Consider the following 19,077-nt stretch of genomic DNA (forward strand, 5'->3'; position numbering starts at 1 on the left):
GAAGATTATTGGGGATGTACGTCTTCAGATGGATGGCTGCTATTAATTTGTCACGCCTCAGTAACCTGACTCTAGTTGTTACTGTGAAAGTTGTTAAAATGAAGGTTTTACTAAATATGCACTCACCAGTAAAGGGTACATGAGTCCATTCAGTTAGCCGGGATTCGGTGAAGGTCTCGAGACGGTACTGCAAGAGACAAAAATATTCTGTTTACTTGAGAAAATATTGCCTTTCAGGGAACATATCATAGCCGCAGTGGTAGCAACTGTCCTAATGAGAAGCTAATTGCATTACTGGGACAACAATAGTCACTCTCCTTCACCAGAAAGCAGACGGGGGGGGGGGGGGGAAGACAGGAGGGGGGGAAGGCGTGGCGAGTGGTGGGGTCACGTTGGAGGTGGCGAACGGAGGACAATTTGTTGTAAGTGTCGACTAGTGGGGTGAAAGGTGAGGACTAGGTGGACTCTTGTTACGAGTGGGGGGGATGGTGAGAGAGAGCAGTGTTACGGGGTATGGAAGAGACCCTGGTGAGAGCCTCATCTATAGTAGGGGAGGGGAACCCCCTTTCCCTGAAGAATGAGGACATTTCCGATGCCCTGACTAACCATTAAACCTTTATTTTCTGGCTGTTTTTTCTGTATGGCCTCACTGCAAACATAATGGCAGCTTTAATTCTTACTACTTTCAAAGGTGCTTGCTGGGGCTGAACAGAGTGAGAAAGTAAGCTGTCCGGCTGGGAGTGGAAAGATGTTGACCTTAGAGACCTTACCCTGTACATGTTGAAGGGCGTGAGGTCCTGAAATACCATGTTTCTGGCGGGACTGCGGCTGTAACAGCAATGAGCAGTGGCGAACTGCATCAACGCCTCTCTCGCTGCATCTTCGGTAATGGACGGAATTCTGAAGGGAAAGAAAAGGTTGCCAGAACGTCAAGCTTACATCCCAGGATTTATGGCAAGTGACTTTCTTCACTCCATGCCCATGTTCATGGGTGTTAGGGCTATAACTCCCTGTTGTTGCAGCCAATACTACTCCCTCAGTTGGACCATTTTCATCCCAGTCATTCACACTTCTCTCCTCTGTCACAGAAGATGCACAGGTTTGAAAGCTGCTTTGACAAGATTCAGGAACAGCTACTTTCCCACTGTTATCAGACTACTGAACATTCCTCCCATAAGCTAGAGTATAGCCCCGGTCTTCCAACCTACATTATTGTGGCCCTTGTATTATTTTTTATCAGCGCTTTTTCTGTAACTAACACTGTAACATGTAACACAGTATTCAGTGCTCTATTTTTCTCTTTACTTATGCATGGCTTGATTGTATTCATATATGGTGTGATTTGACTGGATAGCACACAATTTTCTTTTCACTGTATATTGATACACTTGACAATAATAAACCAGCACCAAGTAATCATCACCACCATTTCAATGACCATTTGCACTCCCGAATTGTGTGATCTGAAAACTGGCTATGGAAGACTGAAGGGATTACCAGAGTTATTACTGTACATATGACTCCGAATTAGAACATGAACATGTGAAAAAAGTGAAATATGTGATTAATGCAGCTTTAAGCCATCTTCCATCAATGAATTAGTGCATCACTTTAATAATGTAAGGAATCAAACCTCTAATATATCTGTGGTCAAATTTACAAGAGAAAACTGCATTGAAATAGGTGATGGTTCCAAACTGAATTGAACACATTTCCCTTGATTGTGAGGTGGAAGTTCATGAACCTTACGAATATCCCATACCTCCACTCCAGTTGGGGTTGTGCTTGCTCCCTCTTGTCGGATGGGTAAGTTGGTGGACAAATGTAATTTCCACCTGCAACAAAAAGATTTGTCACAAATGTCTCAACATTTACAATTACTTATAAATCCTGACTGTGGGAGTGTTTCTGGAGCTAAAGCATACACCAGGCTCTGAAATGTAAGTCTGCCAGTGCCTAGTCTAGGGCACTGTTTGAGGTAACTCAAGTTCCCCAACACTCCCTACTTGGCAGTTGAGACGCTAGCTTGTGGATGGCATTTGGTCCCATCTACAAAATGAACTGCAGTTACTCAACCACAGGCTATTCTCGACAGTGCCTCTCAACCCACCAGCTATACCATCAAGGAGGATAAGGACAGCAGTGCAAGGGAACACCACTGCCTGCAGGTTCCCCTCTGCATCACGCATCATCCTAACTGGAAACATATTGAGGGTGCATGGTGGAATATTGGGTTGGGGGATCACACCATTGGGGGAGCAGACCCAACGGGTCTGCACTTGGTCTAGTATATTACTAAAAGTCTGTTGTTGACTGGTTTTGGCCATCTGTGCTGCGATTTCCGAGAGAACGCCGCCACCTACAGCCGTCATTTTTGGCCACCTCGCTCCGCCGCATGTGTGCCGAGGATTTTTCCCGTCGATTAAAAATGACAGAGATATTAATGTTTTTACAACATTCCCCATTCTCTCTGCTGCCCCTGCTGGCGGCAGGGAGGAGGGACTATAAAACCAGGAAGTGGTGTGCCACACAGTCTCTTCAAGATGGAGGAAGGCAGAGGGTCACGTTTCTCTGAGCTGTGAATAACACTGAACACATGTCTACTCAAATGTAAGTGCCCTTAGTGGTTCTAAAATGCTTGCAGAATGTGTCTATTGGTTCTAAAGCTTGCAAAAAAAATATCTATTGGTTCTAAAGCTTGCAAAAATATGTCTATTGGTTCTAAAGCTTTCAAAAAATGTCTATTGGTTCTAAAGCTTGCAAAAAAAGTGTCTATTGATTCTAAAGCTTGCAAAAAATGTCTATTGGTTCTAAAGCTTGCAAAAAATGTCTATTGGTTCTAAAATGGTTCATACTAGCGCTCCAGAAAGCTTGAAGTTGAAAGACACCACTTACTGCAAATGATGGCATGAAGTTGAAAGGCACTACTTACTGCAAATGGTGGATTGGTTGCTTTGGCTTGAAGTTGAAAGGCACTACTTACTGCAAATGGTGGCTTGGATGTGGCTTGAAGTTGAAAGACATCACTTACTGCAAATTGTGGCATGAAGTTGAAAGGCACTACTTACTGCAAATGGTGAATTGGTTGCTTTGGCTTGAAGTTGAAAGGCACTACATCCTGCAAATGATGGCTTGGGTGTGGCTTGAAGTTGAAAGGCACTACTTACTGCAAACTGTGGCTTGAAGTTGAAAGGCACTACTTACTGCAAATGATAGCATGAAGTTGAAAGGCACTACTTACTGCAAATGGTGGCTTGGGTGCTTTGGCTTGCAGTTGAAGGGCAGTACTTACTGCAAATGGTGGCTTGGGTGCAATGGCTTGAAGTTGAAAGGCATTGCTTATTGCAAATGGTGGCTTTGGCGTGAAGTTGAAAGCACTACTTACTGCAAATGGTGGCTTGGGAGCTTTAGTTTGAAGTTGAAAGGCACTACTTACTACAAATTGTGGCTTGGGAGCTTTGGCTTGAAGTTGAAAGGCACTATTACTGCATATGGTGGCTTGGTTGCTTTGGCTTGAAGTTGAAAGGCACTACTTACTGAAAATGGTTTGGGAGCTGTGAAGTTGAAATGCACTACTTCCTGCAAATGATGGCTTGGGTGTGGCTTGAAGTTGAAAGACACCACTTACTGCAAATGGTGGCATGAAGTTGAAAGGCACTACTTACTGCAAATGGTGGCTTGGGAGCTTTGACGAAGTTGAAAGGCTCTACTTACTGCAAATGGAGGCTTGGGAGCTTTGGCTTGAAGTTGAAAGGCACTATTCCTGCGAATGGTGGCTTGGTTGCTTTGGCTTGTAGTTGAAAGGCACTACTTACTGCAAATGGTGGCATGAAGTTGAAAGGCACTACTTACTGCAAATGGTGGATTGGTTGCTTTGGCTTGAAGTGGAAAGGCACTACTTCCTGCAAATGATGGCTTGGGTGTGGCTTGAAGTTGAAAGACACTACTTACTGCAGATGGAGGCTTGGGTGCAATGGCTTGAAGTTAAAATGCATTACTTACTGCAAATGGGGGCGTGGGTGCATTGGCTTGAAGTTGAAAGGCACTACTTACTGCAAATGGTGGCTTGGGTGCTTTGGTATTAAGTTGAAAGCCACTACTTACTGCAAATTGTAGCTTGGGTGCTTTGGTATTAAGTTGAAAGGCACTGCAAATGGTGGCATGAAGTTGAAAGGCATTACTTACTGCAAGTGGTGGCTTGGGAGCTTTGGTTTGAAGTTGGAAGGCACTACTTGCTGCAAATGGTGGCTTGGGAGCATTGGCTTGAAGTTGAAAGGCACTACTTATTGCAAATGGTGGCTTGGTTGCTTTGGCTTGAAGTTGAAAGGCACTACTAACTGCAAATGGTGGCTTGGGAGCTTTGGCTTGAAGTAGAAAAGGTACTACTTACTGCAAATGGTGGCATGAGGTTGAAAGGCAATATTACTGCAAATGGTGGCTTGGGAGCTTTGACTTGAAGTTGAAAGGCGCCTCTTACTGCTAATGGTGGCTTGGGTGTGGCTTGGGTGTGGTTTGAAGTTGAAAGGCACTACTTACTGCAAATGGTGGCTTGGATGCAATGGCTTGAAGTTAAAAGGCATTACTTACTGCAAATGGTGGCTTGGGTGCATTGGCTTGAAGTTGAAAGGCACCACTTACTGCAAATGGTGGCATGAAGTTGAAATGCACTACTTACTGCAAATGGCGGCTTGGGTGCTTTGGTTTGAAGTTAAAAGGCACTACTGTAAATATAAAACCCGGAAATGTGGGTGTGGCAGTCTCTGCAAGATGGAGGAGGGAGAGGTCACGACTCGCTGTCTTTAGTGGCTTTGCACCCTACTTCAAATGGTATGAAACTGCACTTGAATTTGGTGGCCTTACAATAGAATTTCAAGGATTAGCCGTGAGTCAACTACCAGCCCACCAGCCGTGAGTGAGTTGCCAACACAACAGGCTTGATTGACTGAGACGCCAGCCCAAGAATCCATTTGGCGCACAATTTGCATACTAGCCCACTGGAAACCAGTCCCTTCAGCCCACAACACCCATACTAGCGCTCCCAAGTCAAAGTACTGTTTACTCTGGAGCATTCATGGAACGATCACTGCCCTAGAATGAGGGACAGACTAAGTATGATCACGTCTTAGGTCATGTGTTTGGAGGTTTCACTCTATACCTACCTCCACCGGCAACAGTCCCCTCATAGCCCGTCACCTGGTCCAGCATTCCAATGGGAGGCGCTGTTGGGCCTTCCTCATCCTCCAGGTCCTCTGGCCCATCTGCAGAAAATTGAGAAAGTTGAAAGAATGTTGTGGCTGGAACACGTCCTACTGACCCTCTTGTGCTGGAGGAACCCTGTGTTTTTGATCAGTGAACAGTGATCATTTGAAGCATGTGATCAGTGCTTTGTTTGTATGTGTGTACATGTGGGAGTCTGTGTGTTTCCCTGAGATATTCAGGTTCTTCCGCATGCCACTTGCAGTGATGTGGGTAACCCTGCCTATCCACTCTCTGGGCTTCATTTGCGCACAGTTTCAACTGACAATTGCAATTGTAATGTTGCACAATTAAATGCAAGGACCAACACATCTGCAAGCAGATCACACAAGCTGGAAGTATGCGGTGAATGCAAGATGGCATTCCTCCAACAAAGTCCATTTGACCTCTTTCCCTTCCCACTGGAGCTTGCTTATGGACATAACACACAGTGCAAACATACACATGGCAAAACTCAACAGCTGAGGGTAGCTGTGTGACTGCTGGTCGCTCTGCTACAGGAAGGATATCATTAAAATGAAAAGGGTGCATTAAACATTCATGTGGATGTTACTAGGTCTGGAGGGTTTCAGTAATAAGATTGTACAAACAGTGGCCGGATAAGCTGGGTCTTTTCCCCATGGAGTGTCGGAGGCTGAGTGATGACCTTATAGAGATTTACAAAATCATGAAGGGCCATAGATAATGTGAATAGTCAATGTCTTTTCCCCAGGATAGGAGACTAAAACTAATGGGCACAAGCTTAATCAAGAGGGAACGATTTAAAAAGAACCTGAGGAGCAATTTATTGCATACATGGAACGAGCTGCCAGAGAAAATGGTGGAGGCAGGTACAATTACAACATTAAAAGACGCTTGGACAAGTACACAGATAGGAAGATTTGGAGGGATGCAGGTAGGGGGAAGGCAAGTGGGCCTGGCTCAGTTAAACAACTTGGTTGCAATGGTCAAGTCGGGCTGAAAGACCTGTTTCCGAACTTTACACATCTACATCTCTATTCCCTGCGGCTCTGTAAGTGGGAGACGACATTGTTCTGCTGAGAGTCCCCAGTGTGCTGAAGGAAAGGCTGGGTTAACACTGGCACAGTGTCCTCCAGGAAGAGCAGGAGGTGAGGGTCCACAGCCAGATACATTTTGTCAGAGCTTGCTTCTTCTTCTTCTTGCGTTTGAGGCAGCAGAAGTCTGCAGCAGGGGGATGCCATCTGGTTCGACATTTGGAGGTGCCCGCCCTAAAAAGGGCGCATGCCTTGGTTGGTGCCTAGCTGCGGCGCTGCTGCTGTCTCCGTTTGTTGTCGTTCGCCTGACTGAGGTCAGTTGACAGGGCTCACCAAGGGGAGGTCGACAACATGAACTGAAGGAAGTGATATAGACCCTGTCCCAAGGGCAATGACCTTCATGTCTGAGCATTCAGAGATACAAGGTGAACCATTCGTGTGACCATCTCATCCAAAGAGCATGGATTCATTTCCTTATCATCTGTCTGTGGAGGGAAATGCCTTTAGGGTCACTGCATCTCATAATTTTAGGGAGTGGGGTATTTGTGGTAGGTATATAGCCACCTTTCACAGTTTGAGACTCGGCAGTGAACGGAGATAGCTGTGTTCTATGTTTAAGCAGAGGTTAAGTCTCCATTCCTTCAAGGGACGAGTGCCTGTAGTGTGATCTGACCAGCTCCCTGAAGTTTCTGCAAGCAGCCAACTGCAGGGGAGTGGAGCTACGGACTTCAATGAATACTGAGCTATTCATCAACGGAAAGGCAATGACATCCTGAAGATCCAAACATTATTTCTGATCTCATATTTTGCTACAACAGAAAAGGGCCCATTTTGCCCAGAGTCTCTGCTGGCTCTTAGAACAATCCCACCCACCCGGTAACATAATCTCTCCCCCTTTTTACAATTGTACAGAGCCTTGATGAGACACGCCAGGAGTACATTCTAGCGTTTTGGTCTCTCCTGGATTCTCCTGCCACTCACACACTCTAAGGATAACCTTCCAATGATTCTAATGGAGAGACACATAGCTCCTGAGAGGCTCATGGTTTACACATGCACAATACAAAGCAACCTACCCCAATTCATCACAGTTGGTATGGCAATTGTTCTGCCCAAGAAACTTTAGAGACATGTGAACACCCGAGTCCATCACGCAATCTAGCCTCCCCCGACATTGACCATCTACACTTGTCTCTATCACGCGGTCAAGCAGCTAACAATATCAAGAACCTTTCACACCCTAGTCATTCTCTCCTCACTCACTCTCGTCAGAGTGAAGACTGCCAACTTTCACTCACCATGTAGCACCACATCTTCCACTGTTATCAGACTCTAGAACGGACCTCTCATAAGCTAGGGATAAATTGCCTACTATGTTCTGTTGTGCTGAAGCAAAGCAAGAATTTCATTGTCCTATCAGGGACACATGATACTAAACTCTCTTGAATCTTCAATTCCCAATCTAATCTACATTGTGGGCCTTGTACATTTTTTTATCCACACTTTCTCTGTAGTTAACACATGGCTCTGCATTTCGTTTGTTTTCCATTTTACACTACCGTTGCATGCATAATGGTATGGTTTACCTGGATAGCAGGCAACACAATACTTTTCACTGCATCTTGGTACAGAGAATAATAACAAACCAATACCACTAGTCTTTGGTATTCACGGGTTAGCATCTGAATGCTAATTCTAGTGCACCTTTCAGTAAGTGCCACATAACCAAGTCATAATTAAGGCAAGAGAACATGGGAAATACCATGGCGACTATCACCAAGGTCTCCAGACAGAGTTACTGTGCCAAAAATTATTAGGACAGCCTAGCAATGGACTCCATGTGTTTCCCACTTCAATATCTGTCCACCCCGGGCATTTGCTGATTGACTGCTACAGCAGTGGTTGGTGGAAGAGGAAGAAAACTATGCAAAACCCACTCTGGATGAGCTGTTAAAAGCCCTGTCCCACGGTACGAGTTCATTCCAAGAGTTCTTCCGAGTTTGCCCTGATTCGAACTCGGAGATTTACGATAATGGCCACTCGGCGTTACTCGGGGCTCTCGTGGACATTTTTCAACATGTTGAAAAATCTTCACGAGTCTTCCCGAGCTTACCTGCCGTTAGTGAGTCTTCCCGAGTACCTGCCGTTAGCTCTAAGAGACGTCCCCGAGCTCCGACATACCCGCTACGTTCATTCTCCGTTGCTTACCACAAGTTTGATTTTTTTTAAACTTGGGAGAGTTCTTGGAATGAACTCGTACCGTGGGACAGGGCTTTTAGGCTGCAAATCTCTCTCGTGGAATCATGCATAACTTACAGGAATGCAGGACACCAGTTAGCTATCATGTCAATGTTGGCTGAAAACAAGCTCCCAGCCTAATCATACCTTCCAGCAACAGGTCCAAACCCCTAGGGATCTGGACTCTTCAAGTACACGTCCAAGGGTTGTTTCAATTTGGGAAGGCTCACTATTTCCAACATCCTTTCAGGCCACGAGTCTAAGACCCCAACACTCTCGGCCTGAAGAGATGTTTCCAAATCTCCCCACTTATGCTTCTACAGATCACTTGAAGTCTATGTCCAATTTGACCCCCCTACTGAAGGAACTACATCCTTCCTACTCATGCCACTTGGCTACTCATGATTTTACACACTACTTCCCACTGACAACCCCACCTCACTGAAGGAGGCCTCAAAGACACCAACATCCAACATGAACATGCCAGCTTTCTGCTCTGGTATGAGAAATAAGAAGCTTCCACAAACTAACACAAGAGCCAGGTACTGACCAATATCTTTACTGAACAATCAATGGGATTTTCATTGCTCAGTCATCACCTCCCTCTTCCTGAGGATCCACTCTAGGCAGAAACTAAACTGGCTCCCCACTATACATTCTGATCTCAAGAATGTGCTAGACACTGCATATTCTGTAGCGGGGAGGGAGGGGAGGGGGGCTGCTCCTGTTTATTTGCTGTAAGTTTCCATTATTTACAACAGGTTCTGGGCTGCTGGAGAAGGTTATTTGATGGCTCCAAGGGCAGCTCTCTTTCATTCAGAGACTACCAACCATAAGCCAACTCCCCTCATTTTTACCTTGAGGGGAAAAAAAGGTGGTGTTAACATTTCTGATGTAGTTGACATTTAGAAAGGTCAAAATGAGAAAGCCAGTGTGTGGGTGGGAAAAGAGAAGAGAAGTAGAGAGGAAACAGAGAAGGTGATAGGAGGAGTAAGGTAGGAGAAAACTGAGGGGATTTGTGGTCTGTGCCATCCTGATTGTACAAGATGGCAGAAAGAGAGTGGAAGTGAATGATTTTATTCCAAGGACATAGAAGAAGATATATTGAAGAACGGAGTTCTTCACAGCCTCAGCTGAACACAGAATTATTCATGAAATATGGAAAAAATGTGCTAAAATATTAATACATTGACTATTGGATACTTTAATATTCAGATGGATCAGTTTTGCAAAAAGCTTGGTCGGATAAGAATGCTTTTGGAATAGTTGTCATACATCAAGGAGTCACCCATGACTGTCATGTCAGGCAATAACTATTGAAAGTAAAACAGTCAACATTGCAGGGTGAAGATCTCTGACAGGGTGGAGCCAGGGTTGCCAAGGTGATTCTACTGTTATGAAGTTGCCTTGCCAAGAGATTAATATGGGCAGATCAGATCTATTGTTGAAACTTGAAACCAGAATATTGGAAAAACCCAGCAGAATACCCAGTGGGCAGAAAGAGAAAAAAACTGATTTGGTATTACAGATGGATTATATTGGAACCTGCTGGGTATTTCCAGCATTCTCATATTAGTTTCAATTTATGTACCGTCTCTATGCTATTTTAACATATGCTTATGGCTATTTCTGTCTCTCATCATTCTATTAACCAAACAGTTCTGTGAAACTGAACTGCACCCTGGCCTCACTCTGCCAGATATATTTATTTTGTCCTAACTTAAAACTAACTTATTTTCCCACTTTCCCAGTTCTGACAAGAGTTTTGGACCTACACATTAACACTGTTTCTCTCTCCCAGACACTGCCTAACCTGCTGAGTGTTTAGTTCAGATTCTCAGCATCTCCAATATTTAGATTTTCAATTCGAGTACAGATTATCTTGGAACTTGTCTTGATAATGACAGGATATATCCTGCATCAGATCCTCAAGGTAATATATATGTTCATAATATACAGCTTAAGCAAAATATAGTGCTCCAAACTTAAATAAAGATATTCATAAAGCCAAGAAGGACAGATACGCTTCTAGAATGGACAATTAGAATACAAGGCCTCCCAAATGATAAATAACTATTAAGCAGCGACAGAATTTCAATGATTATGCATTTATCGAGAAGAAATAACATTAGTAATTAACTAAGGAAGCTACAAGTAAAGTTAGGTTAGATGAATAGAATATTGTGGTTACAGTGAGGAAACAGTAAGAGGGACATGTTAAAGCAGTGAAATGCAGCTCAGAGCTGTTGCTGAAGCAGAAACTAAAAGGAAAATGTTTCAAAAACCCAGCAGGTGTCCATCTGTAGTATTAACATTGTGGGGAAGAGCACATAGCCTGAGCATTTTTCAATAGAACCGCTGACTCACAGCTCCAGCAATTGGGATCAATCCTGATCTCTGGTGTTGTCCATGTGGAGTTTGCACATTCTCCCTGTGACCATGCGAGTTTGCTCTGGTTGTTGAACTAATTGGCTATTGTAACTTGCCCCTAGTGTGTAGGTGAGTTGATGGAATATGGGAGAGTTGATGGAAATGTGGGGAGAATAAAATGGGTTAGGTTAGGATTAGTGTGAATATAGGTGGTTGATGGTGAGCAAGGATTTGGTGGGCCAAAGGACCTGTTTCCATGTTGTATGGCCATGACGTGATTGCCTCATAATACAAGATGACAAAAATTGTTTTGGCTATGTCTGCCTTAGAGCCTCCTCGCTTTTCTTCCTGATAAAATTTAAATAAACCTGTACAATCTATGAATCTATACAACTTTATTCAAAAAGTTTAAAGTGTAAACCTAGTACTAGATAGTTAAACACAGTTTACCCAATGCAGGGTTTTGGCTTTAAATGTCAACCATTCCTTTCCCTCCACATGTGCTGGTCAACCCACCAAGCTCCTCCAGCAGTTTAATGTAGACACGAGGAACTACAGATGCTGATTTAAATCTAAGACACAAAATGCTGGAGTAACTCAGTGGGTCAGGCAGCATCTCTGGAGAACATGGATAGACAACATTTCTTCAGACTGATTGTAGTAGGGGGGAGAAAGATGGAAGGAAGGTGGGGGTGGGACAAAGATTATAAATCATAGGTGGATAGAGGTGAGGGAGGTTTTTATGTGCAGATGGATGGACAAGAGTAAGAGTAAAGGCTGTGAGTTACAAAGACACGCATATCTCTAACTTTAATATGTTGGAAATTCAAATCTGTAATAATTGAACTTTTACAATGTGCCCCCATTGCCCTCCCCATCTACATTGCCATAATTCCCCTCCCCCAGCACCCTATTCCCTTCCCCACTCCAATCGCCGCAAGTCCTGCTTTTGAAAGCCTCCAGGTTATGTTTTCTGCATTACCTGTAGGCAGGTTATAGCAGGTTAATGGAAGAATTATGGAACACCAAATACACACAAGGCTGCTATTGGGATTGATAAAATCATAATTAAGGAATCAGTAACGCACAAAGGGAGGCCATTCATTCCATTAAGTCTATACAATCCCATTATTCTCATAACTGCACTCTTTTCCCGTAATACTTTGTGCCCATGCAATGCCCTGCCAAATGTCTTGATTAGTACAGGTGTCAGGGGTTATGAGAAGGCAGGAGGATGGGGTTAGGAGGGAGATATAGATCAGCCACGATTGAATGGTGGAGTAGACTTGATGGGCCAAATGGCCTAATTCTGCTGCTATCACTTATGATGTTCCAATTTCTAAACCAACATGTAGAGGAACCAACGAGAGAGCAGGCTATTCTAGACTGGGTATTGAGTAATGAGGAAGGATTAGTTAGCAGTCTTGTTGTGCGTGGCCCCTTGGGCAAGAGTGACCATAATATAGTTGAGTTCTTCATTAGGATGGAGAGTGACAAGTGTTCTGAACTTAAAGAAAGGTAATTTTAAGGGTATGAGACATGAATTGGCCAAGATAGACTGGCAATTGATTCTTAAAGGGTTGACGGTGGATAGGCAATGGAAGGCATTTAAAGACTGCATGGATGAACTACGACAATTGTTCATCCCAGTTTGGCAAAATAATAAATCAGGGAAGGTAGTGCATCCGTGGATAATAAGGGAAATCAGGGATAGTATCAAAACAAAAGATGAAGCATACAAATTAGCCAGAAAAAGCAGCCAACCAGAGGACTGGCTGAAATTCAGAGTCCAGCAGAGGAGGACAAAGGGCTTTATTAGGAAAGGGAAAATAGATTATGAAAGAAAACTGGCAGGGAACATAAAAACTGACTGCAAAAGTTTTTATAGCTTTATGAAGAGAAAAAGATTAGTTAAAACAAATGTAGGTTCCTTGCAGTCAGAAACAGGTGAATTGATCTTGGGGAACAAGGACATGGCAGACCAATTGAATAACTACTTTGGTTCTGTCTTCACTGAGGAAGACATAAATAATCTGCCGGAAATAGCAGGGGACCGGGGGTCAAATGAGATAGAGGAATGAGTGAAATCCAGGTTAGCCGGGAAGTGGTGTTAGGTAAATTGAATGGATTAAAGGCCGATAAATCCCCAGGGCCAGATAGGCTGCATCCCAGAGTACTTAAGGAAGTAGCCCCAGAAATAGTGGATGCATTAGTGATCATTTTTCAAAACTCTTTAGATTCTGGAGTAGTTCCTGAGGATTGGAGGGTGGCTAATGTAACCCCACTTTTTAAAAAGGGAGGGAGAGAGAAAACGGGGAATTACAGACCAGTTAGTCTAACATCGGTAGTGGGAAAAATGCTAGAGTCAGTTATTTAAGATGGGATAGCAGCACATTTGGAAAGTGGTGAAATCATTGGACAAAGTCAGCATGGATTTATGAAAGATAAATCATGTTTGACAAATCTTATAGAATTTTTCGAGGTTGTAACTAGTAGAGTGGATAAGGGAGAACCAGTGGATGTGTTATATCGGGACTTTCAGAAGGCTTTCGACAAGGCTTTCGACAAGGTCCCACATAAGAGATTAGAATACAAACTTAAGGCACACGGTATTGGGTGTTCAGTATTGATGTGGATAGAGAACTGGCTGGCAGACAGGAAGCAAAGAGTAGGAGTAAATGGGTCTTTTTCAGAATGGCAGGCAGTGACTAGTGGGGTACCGCAAGGCTCAGTGCTAGGACCCCAGCTATTTACAATATATATTAATGATTTGGATGAGGGAATTGAATGCAACATCTCCAAGTTTGCGGATGACATGAAGCTGGGGGGGAGTGTTAGCTGTGAGGAGGATGCTAGGAGGCTGCAAGGTGACTTGGATAGGTTGGGTGAGTGGGCAAATGCATGGCAGATGCAGTATAATGTGGATAAATGTGAGGCAAGAACAGGAAAGTAGACTATTATCTGAATGGTGGCCGAAAAGGGGAGATGCAACGAGACCTGGTTGTCATGGTACACCAGTCATTGAAAGTAGGCATGCAGGTGCAGCAGGCAGTGAAGAAAGCGAATGGTATGTTAGCATTCATAACAAAAGGATTTGAGTATTGGAGCAGGGAGGTTCTACTGATGTTGTACAAGGCCTTGGTGAGACCACACTTGGAGTACAGTTTTGGTCTCCTAATCTGAGGAAAGACATTCTTGCCATAGAGGGAGTACAGAGAAGGTTCACCAGACTGTTTCCTGGGATGGCAGGACTTTCATATGAAGAAAGACTGGATAGACTCGGCTTGTACTCGCTAGAATTTAGAAGATTGAGAGGGGATCTTATAGAAACTTACAAAATTCTTAAGGGTTGGACAGGCTAGATGCAGGAAGATTGTTCCCGATGTTGAGGAAGTCCAGAACAAGGGGTCACAGTTTAAGGATAAGGGGGAAATCTTTTAGGACCGAGATGAGAAGAACATTTTTCACACAGAGAGTGGTGAATCTCTGGAATTCTCTGCCACAGAAGGTAGTTCTGAGCAACGTGTTTTTGTTTCCTCTGGGTATGTGAATACTCAGGAAATGACAGTAAAGATATACAATACAATAGTTGGGGCCAGTTCATTGGCTATATTTAAGGGGGAGTTAGATGTGGCCCTTGTGGTTAATGGGATCAGGGGGTATGAAAAGAAGGCAGGTACAGGATACTGAGTTGGATGATCAGCCATGATCATATTGAATGGCGGTGCAGGCTCGAAGGTCCGAATGGCCTACTCCTGCACCCATTTTCTATGTTTCTATGGTGTTAGGAGGGAGATATAGATCAGCCATGATTGAATGGTGGAGTAGACTTGATGGGCCGAATGGCCTAATTCTGCTGCTATCACTTAAGGATGTCCCAATTAACTCTTTCTGCCATCCTTCACCAGTGAGTTTCAGATCGTAACCAGTCAGTGCATAAGATAATGATTCCCACTTCCCTCCTGTATTCTTTCGCCCAAAATTACAATCTGCCCCTCTCAGACACTACAGCAGCCAAATTGGAGAACTTCCCTCCCCCTCATTGTAACTGCTGCTCCCTCCTCTTCAACAGCAGCAACAGGCTCAGAGCACCACAGCAGACCCAGAGACAAAGACAAAGGCAATCTGCTGGAGGAATCTGGTGGGTCAGGCACCATCTGTCAGGCATGGGAGTGTGTGGCGAGGGGGAACGGGGGCGGGAGGTGAACAGATGAAGGATCTTGACCAGAAACATTGGTTGTCTATTTCCCTCCATAGATACACTGCCTGGCACACTGGAGATTCTCCAACACTACTTTTAGGGCCTCCTAATCTCACCAGGGACCCAGTTCAATTGCCCACCTTTGGAAATGCAGGAAGAAAGGTTTGGTAATTTTAATTTCACTTTCTTTAATTCTCTCCTCACACTTGAAGTTTCCCGGTGGTTGTTCATCTCCAGAAGCTCTAAACAACGTCAGGGTTCCACAAACACAATGGGTTGTGACCCCAAACCCTACACCTGTACCACTCGAGACATCATTGCTCAGACATTGCTGAGTTCTTGGTTCCTACTCTGCTCAAAATATAATGGCACTCGTGACGATTAATCCATTGTTGCCAATTTCAGGGGATTATTTGGAGAAGAGGAACAAGCGACAAATGTCACCACAGCTCAGTGACCGGAACAATGGCAGTGCTTCCGCACGGCACTCAGAGTATGGCGGTTGCAAGCTGGCAGTCGGCAAGATCGGTGTTGTATGAGGTTATCACATTTCGTAGAAGGACAGGTTAGTTTATCATTGTAATATGTACCAAGGTACAGTGATTTTTTGTTTGTGTGCTATCCAGTCAAAGAAAAGATTATACATGAATACAATCAATAGTACCCAGATCAATGATAAATGGTCCAACATTCAGTGAAAACTATATTGTTGAAGTCTGATAAAGTCCAATTGAAGATAGTTCAAAGGTCTCCAATGAGGTAGATGGTAGGTCAAGACCACATTCTAGCTGATGAGAGGACCATTCAATTGCCTGATAACAACTGGGAAGAAACTGTTCCTGAATCTGGAAGTATGCATTTTCATATTTCTGTACCACTTGCCTGATGGCAGATCGGAGAAGAGTGTGTGACCAAAGTGAGACTTGATTATGCTGGCGGCCTTGCCGAGGCAGCATGATGTAGATTGAGTCAATGGAAGGGAGGCTGGTTTGTGTGATGGTCTGGGCTACGTCCACAACTCTGCAATTTCTTGTAGTCTTGGATGGACTAGTTCCCAGACCTTGCTGTGATGCATCCCGATAAGATCCTTTCTATGGCATATCTTGGTTCTTGGTTTCTTGGTCCTCCAAAATATTCCAAATGGAATTTAAACTGGAGGTGGTGGAGGGAGGACTTAAGACAGAAAGGGTTATTGGGAAGAAAGAGCTACTTTAAATGTAGTTGCATCTGGTTGGGTAACTATAGCAGGGTGGAGATTATTCCATGCTTTAATTGTGCGGGGGAAGAACAAATTGCTGTACACATCTGTCTTTGTAGCTGGGATCACAAATTGGATTGAATGCCCTCGTCTGCTCCTAATTGGTTTGGGTTTGGTGTAGGTCTTGTAATCTATGTCGAGCTGACCATTTAACATTTTGTAAAAACAGGTCAAACGGTGAGCTTCACGTCTGTCTTGGAGAGGGTTCCACCCCAGAGAATTCAGAAGTTTGGTGACACTTACTTCTCTCTCATAGGTGTTAGTAACAAATCGAGCTGCCTGTCTTTAGACAGTTGATGAGGGTTGTTGGGGACATGCTAAACTACAGGCCCCAAATAATCAACAGTAATTAGAAAAGCAAATATGTAGGAGATTGCAAGCCGGAGAGGACATCACACCATATGGGCCTCACCGATGTAGGCACTAGGAGGAATAGTGCTGGCCTTGAGCCCAGGCAGCTCCTGTTGTTCACAGTGTGGAACCGCCTTGGTATTTGAATAGATTGGGGATGTTTATTTTACGTCTTGCCCAGGTGACTTGTGCAGAGCAGTTTCCACAGGGGATTCAGAATCCAGTGGTGCCAGTAACTAGAATTCCCATTGGGAACCTGGTGGGAAACCAAGAAATCACCCCACACCGACTGTGACTTTGGAATTGTGTACAACCACATTAGCACGATATGTCAGTAGAGTGGACAACACGATATTGTCAGGCATTGTAACATTACAATGGGCGGTGAAACATGTAAAGGTTTTCGCTGTACCTCGGTACACGTGACAATAAACTAAACTAAACTCCCAAACTTCGAACCTACCTAAATCTGCAATTTCTCTGTATCTGGATAATATGCAAAACAGTTTTTCACTGTACCTCATGACAAGAATATATCAATAGGGAGGTTTCACGGCAGTCGGGTCACGACCCATGACCCGTACTGTTGCTACGCTACTCCAAATGGATTACACGCGGTAGGTAGGCACTTACCATTGTTTCCAGCGTAGCGGGCCCGTTAAAACCCGCCGAAATAGTCAATTTTTGCGCTGTAAATAATTATGGAATTCGGGATAAGCGTGTGAGACATTTAGCATACTTCAGAATTCCAAAAGTGAGGAGAAATGACGGTAGATAGAAACGAGAGCTGAAGGGACAACAACAGCCACAGTGCTTGGCGAACATTGGCCGTTTGCTCACTGCATTTCACCAACTAAGGCAGTATTTGTGTTTTTTCTTGATTCCTTTGGCCTCTAAAAAGTTTCAGATGTGATAAATCTGGCTGTAATTTTTTTAAATCGCCCATGGTTCTCGTGGGTTTTTACATACAAAATGAAAACGCATCTGAAGAAAAATTTACAGCCAGATTTATCACTTCTGAGAATTTTTAGATACCAAAGGAATCAAGAAAAAACACAAATAATGCCTACTTGATGAAATGTAGTGAGCAAACGCGATAATTTCCGATATTTTCAATGTTTACCAAGCACTTTAACTGCTGTAGTCCCTTCAGTTCTCGCTTCTCTATAACTTCATTTAGCTTCACGTTTGGAATTCTAAAGTTGGGTACATGTCTCTCACACTTGCCCCATCTCCCACAATTTTTTTCAGCGCAAAAATTCAACATTTTGGCGGTTTTTAACAGGTTGGAAAGTTTCTAGCATGAATAACATATTTATTTTATTTAGCGAATGCAAAGTCCTTTAGCCAAGCAGTTGCCTCTTGATTTGCTGTATGAAGGGTGACAAGTCCTCCTTTGAGTCTTTGTTGAGGGCATGCTTCAATGATGTGTTGCATTGTTTGCTGCTCTCCACAAGCACACCGTGGGGTTGCTGCTGCCCCATTTGTGAAGGCTGGCCAAGCAGGGGCCATGTCCAGTCCTGAATCTATTCAGCATTGTCCACTGCTTCCTTGGGAGATTGGTGCCAGGGACCGGTAGGGTGGGGTCTGACATCAGATGTTTATTTGGGATGTCCTTGGACTCCCATTCCTTTTTCCAAGCTGATTGGATGGTGAAATCAGCTGGTGGTGGGTTCTTCTAAATTGGTTGTCTAGATGGAAGTCGAGCAGTGGGTGGGTTGAAGGTGTCCATGTGAATTGGCAGGTGAGGAGAGTTTTTGGTCTTTTGGAGCATCCTTTGAGTGAGGACTACTCGCCGGATGTGTGGAGGGCTATGTTGGATAGGACAGGGAGCCAGGGGAGTGGTGTTGAGCGGATTGTTCCTGTGATGAATAACATATACCGGAAGTGACGGATGTCCTCCAGATGGATTTAGCGGCTCCGTGCGTCGAGCCCTATGACCCAGTGACCTTTCGTGCAACCACCCTATACCAACCTCACAGATGGTGGGTTGTAACATTACTCCCAGCGTAAATGTCACCATTGATTACAGCGACAGTTACATTACTAACAGTACAATAGCATTCTTCCTATTGCTCAGCAAGAATCCGTAAATGCTCTCAAGCGTATGTACAAGCCCAGTGTATGGATGGGATAGTGCACTTAGTAGTTGCCCTCTTGTTTCTACACCAGCGAGGCTGATACGTTTCGTACAGCTCCAGTGGACTGAACGAACTCGCTGGCCTTCATTAAAAGTTGGTTTTCTTTACGTTACTCTACATTTAATGTGCAGGATGTGACGTGTGGAGTCTGCTCTCCACATGTGGGTAACTGCCTTCACGGTGTGTAACCAAAGTAAAATTAAATCCGACACTGTCGGACAGCGCGCTAAAAAAAAAGCAAGAGACCCATCAATTAATCCAAAATAA

General features: G+C 44.1%; 1 protein-coding gene across 1 annotated transcript in view; it reads right to left on the minus strand.

Annotated features, from left to right (window-relative positions):
- The window catches only part of LOC129704591 (protein SSUH2 homolog), a 40,366-nt gene that overhangs the window by 18,821 nt on the left and 2,468 nt on the right, over window positions 1-19,077 (minus strand). The window contains exons 2-5 of the mRNA XM_055647819.1: window positions 5,160-5,258; window positions 1,763-1,835; window positions 771-900; window positions 127-187 (exon numbers count right to left, since the gene is read on the minus strand). Of these exons, the coding sequence (XP_055503794.1) occupies window positions 127-187; window positions 771-900; window positions 1,763-1,835; window positions 5,160-5,258 (363 nt within the window). The remainder of the gene's footprint in view (window positions 1-126; window positions 188-770; window positions 901-1,762; window positions 1,836-5,159; window positions 5,259-19,077) is intronic.

The sequence above is a fragment of the Leucoraja erinacea genome, chromosome 16 (assembly GCF_028641065.1).
Source record: "Leucoraja erinacea ecotype New England chromosome 16, Leri_hhj_1, whole genome shotgun sequence".
Classification (NCBI taxonomy): Eukaryota; Metazoa; Chordata; class Chondrichthyes; order Rajiformes; family Rajidae; genus Leucoraja; species Leucoraja erinaceus.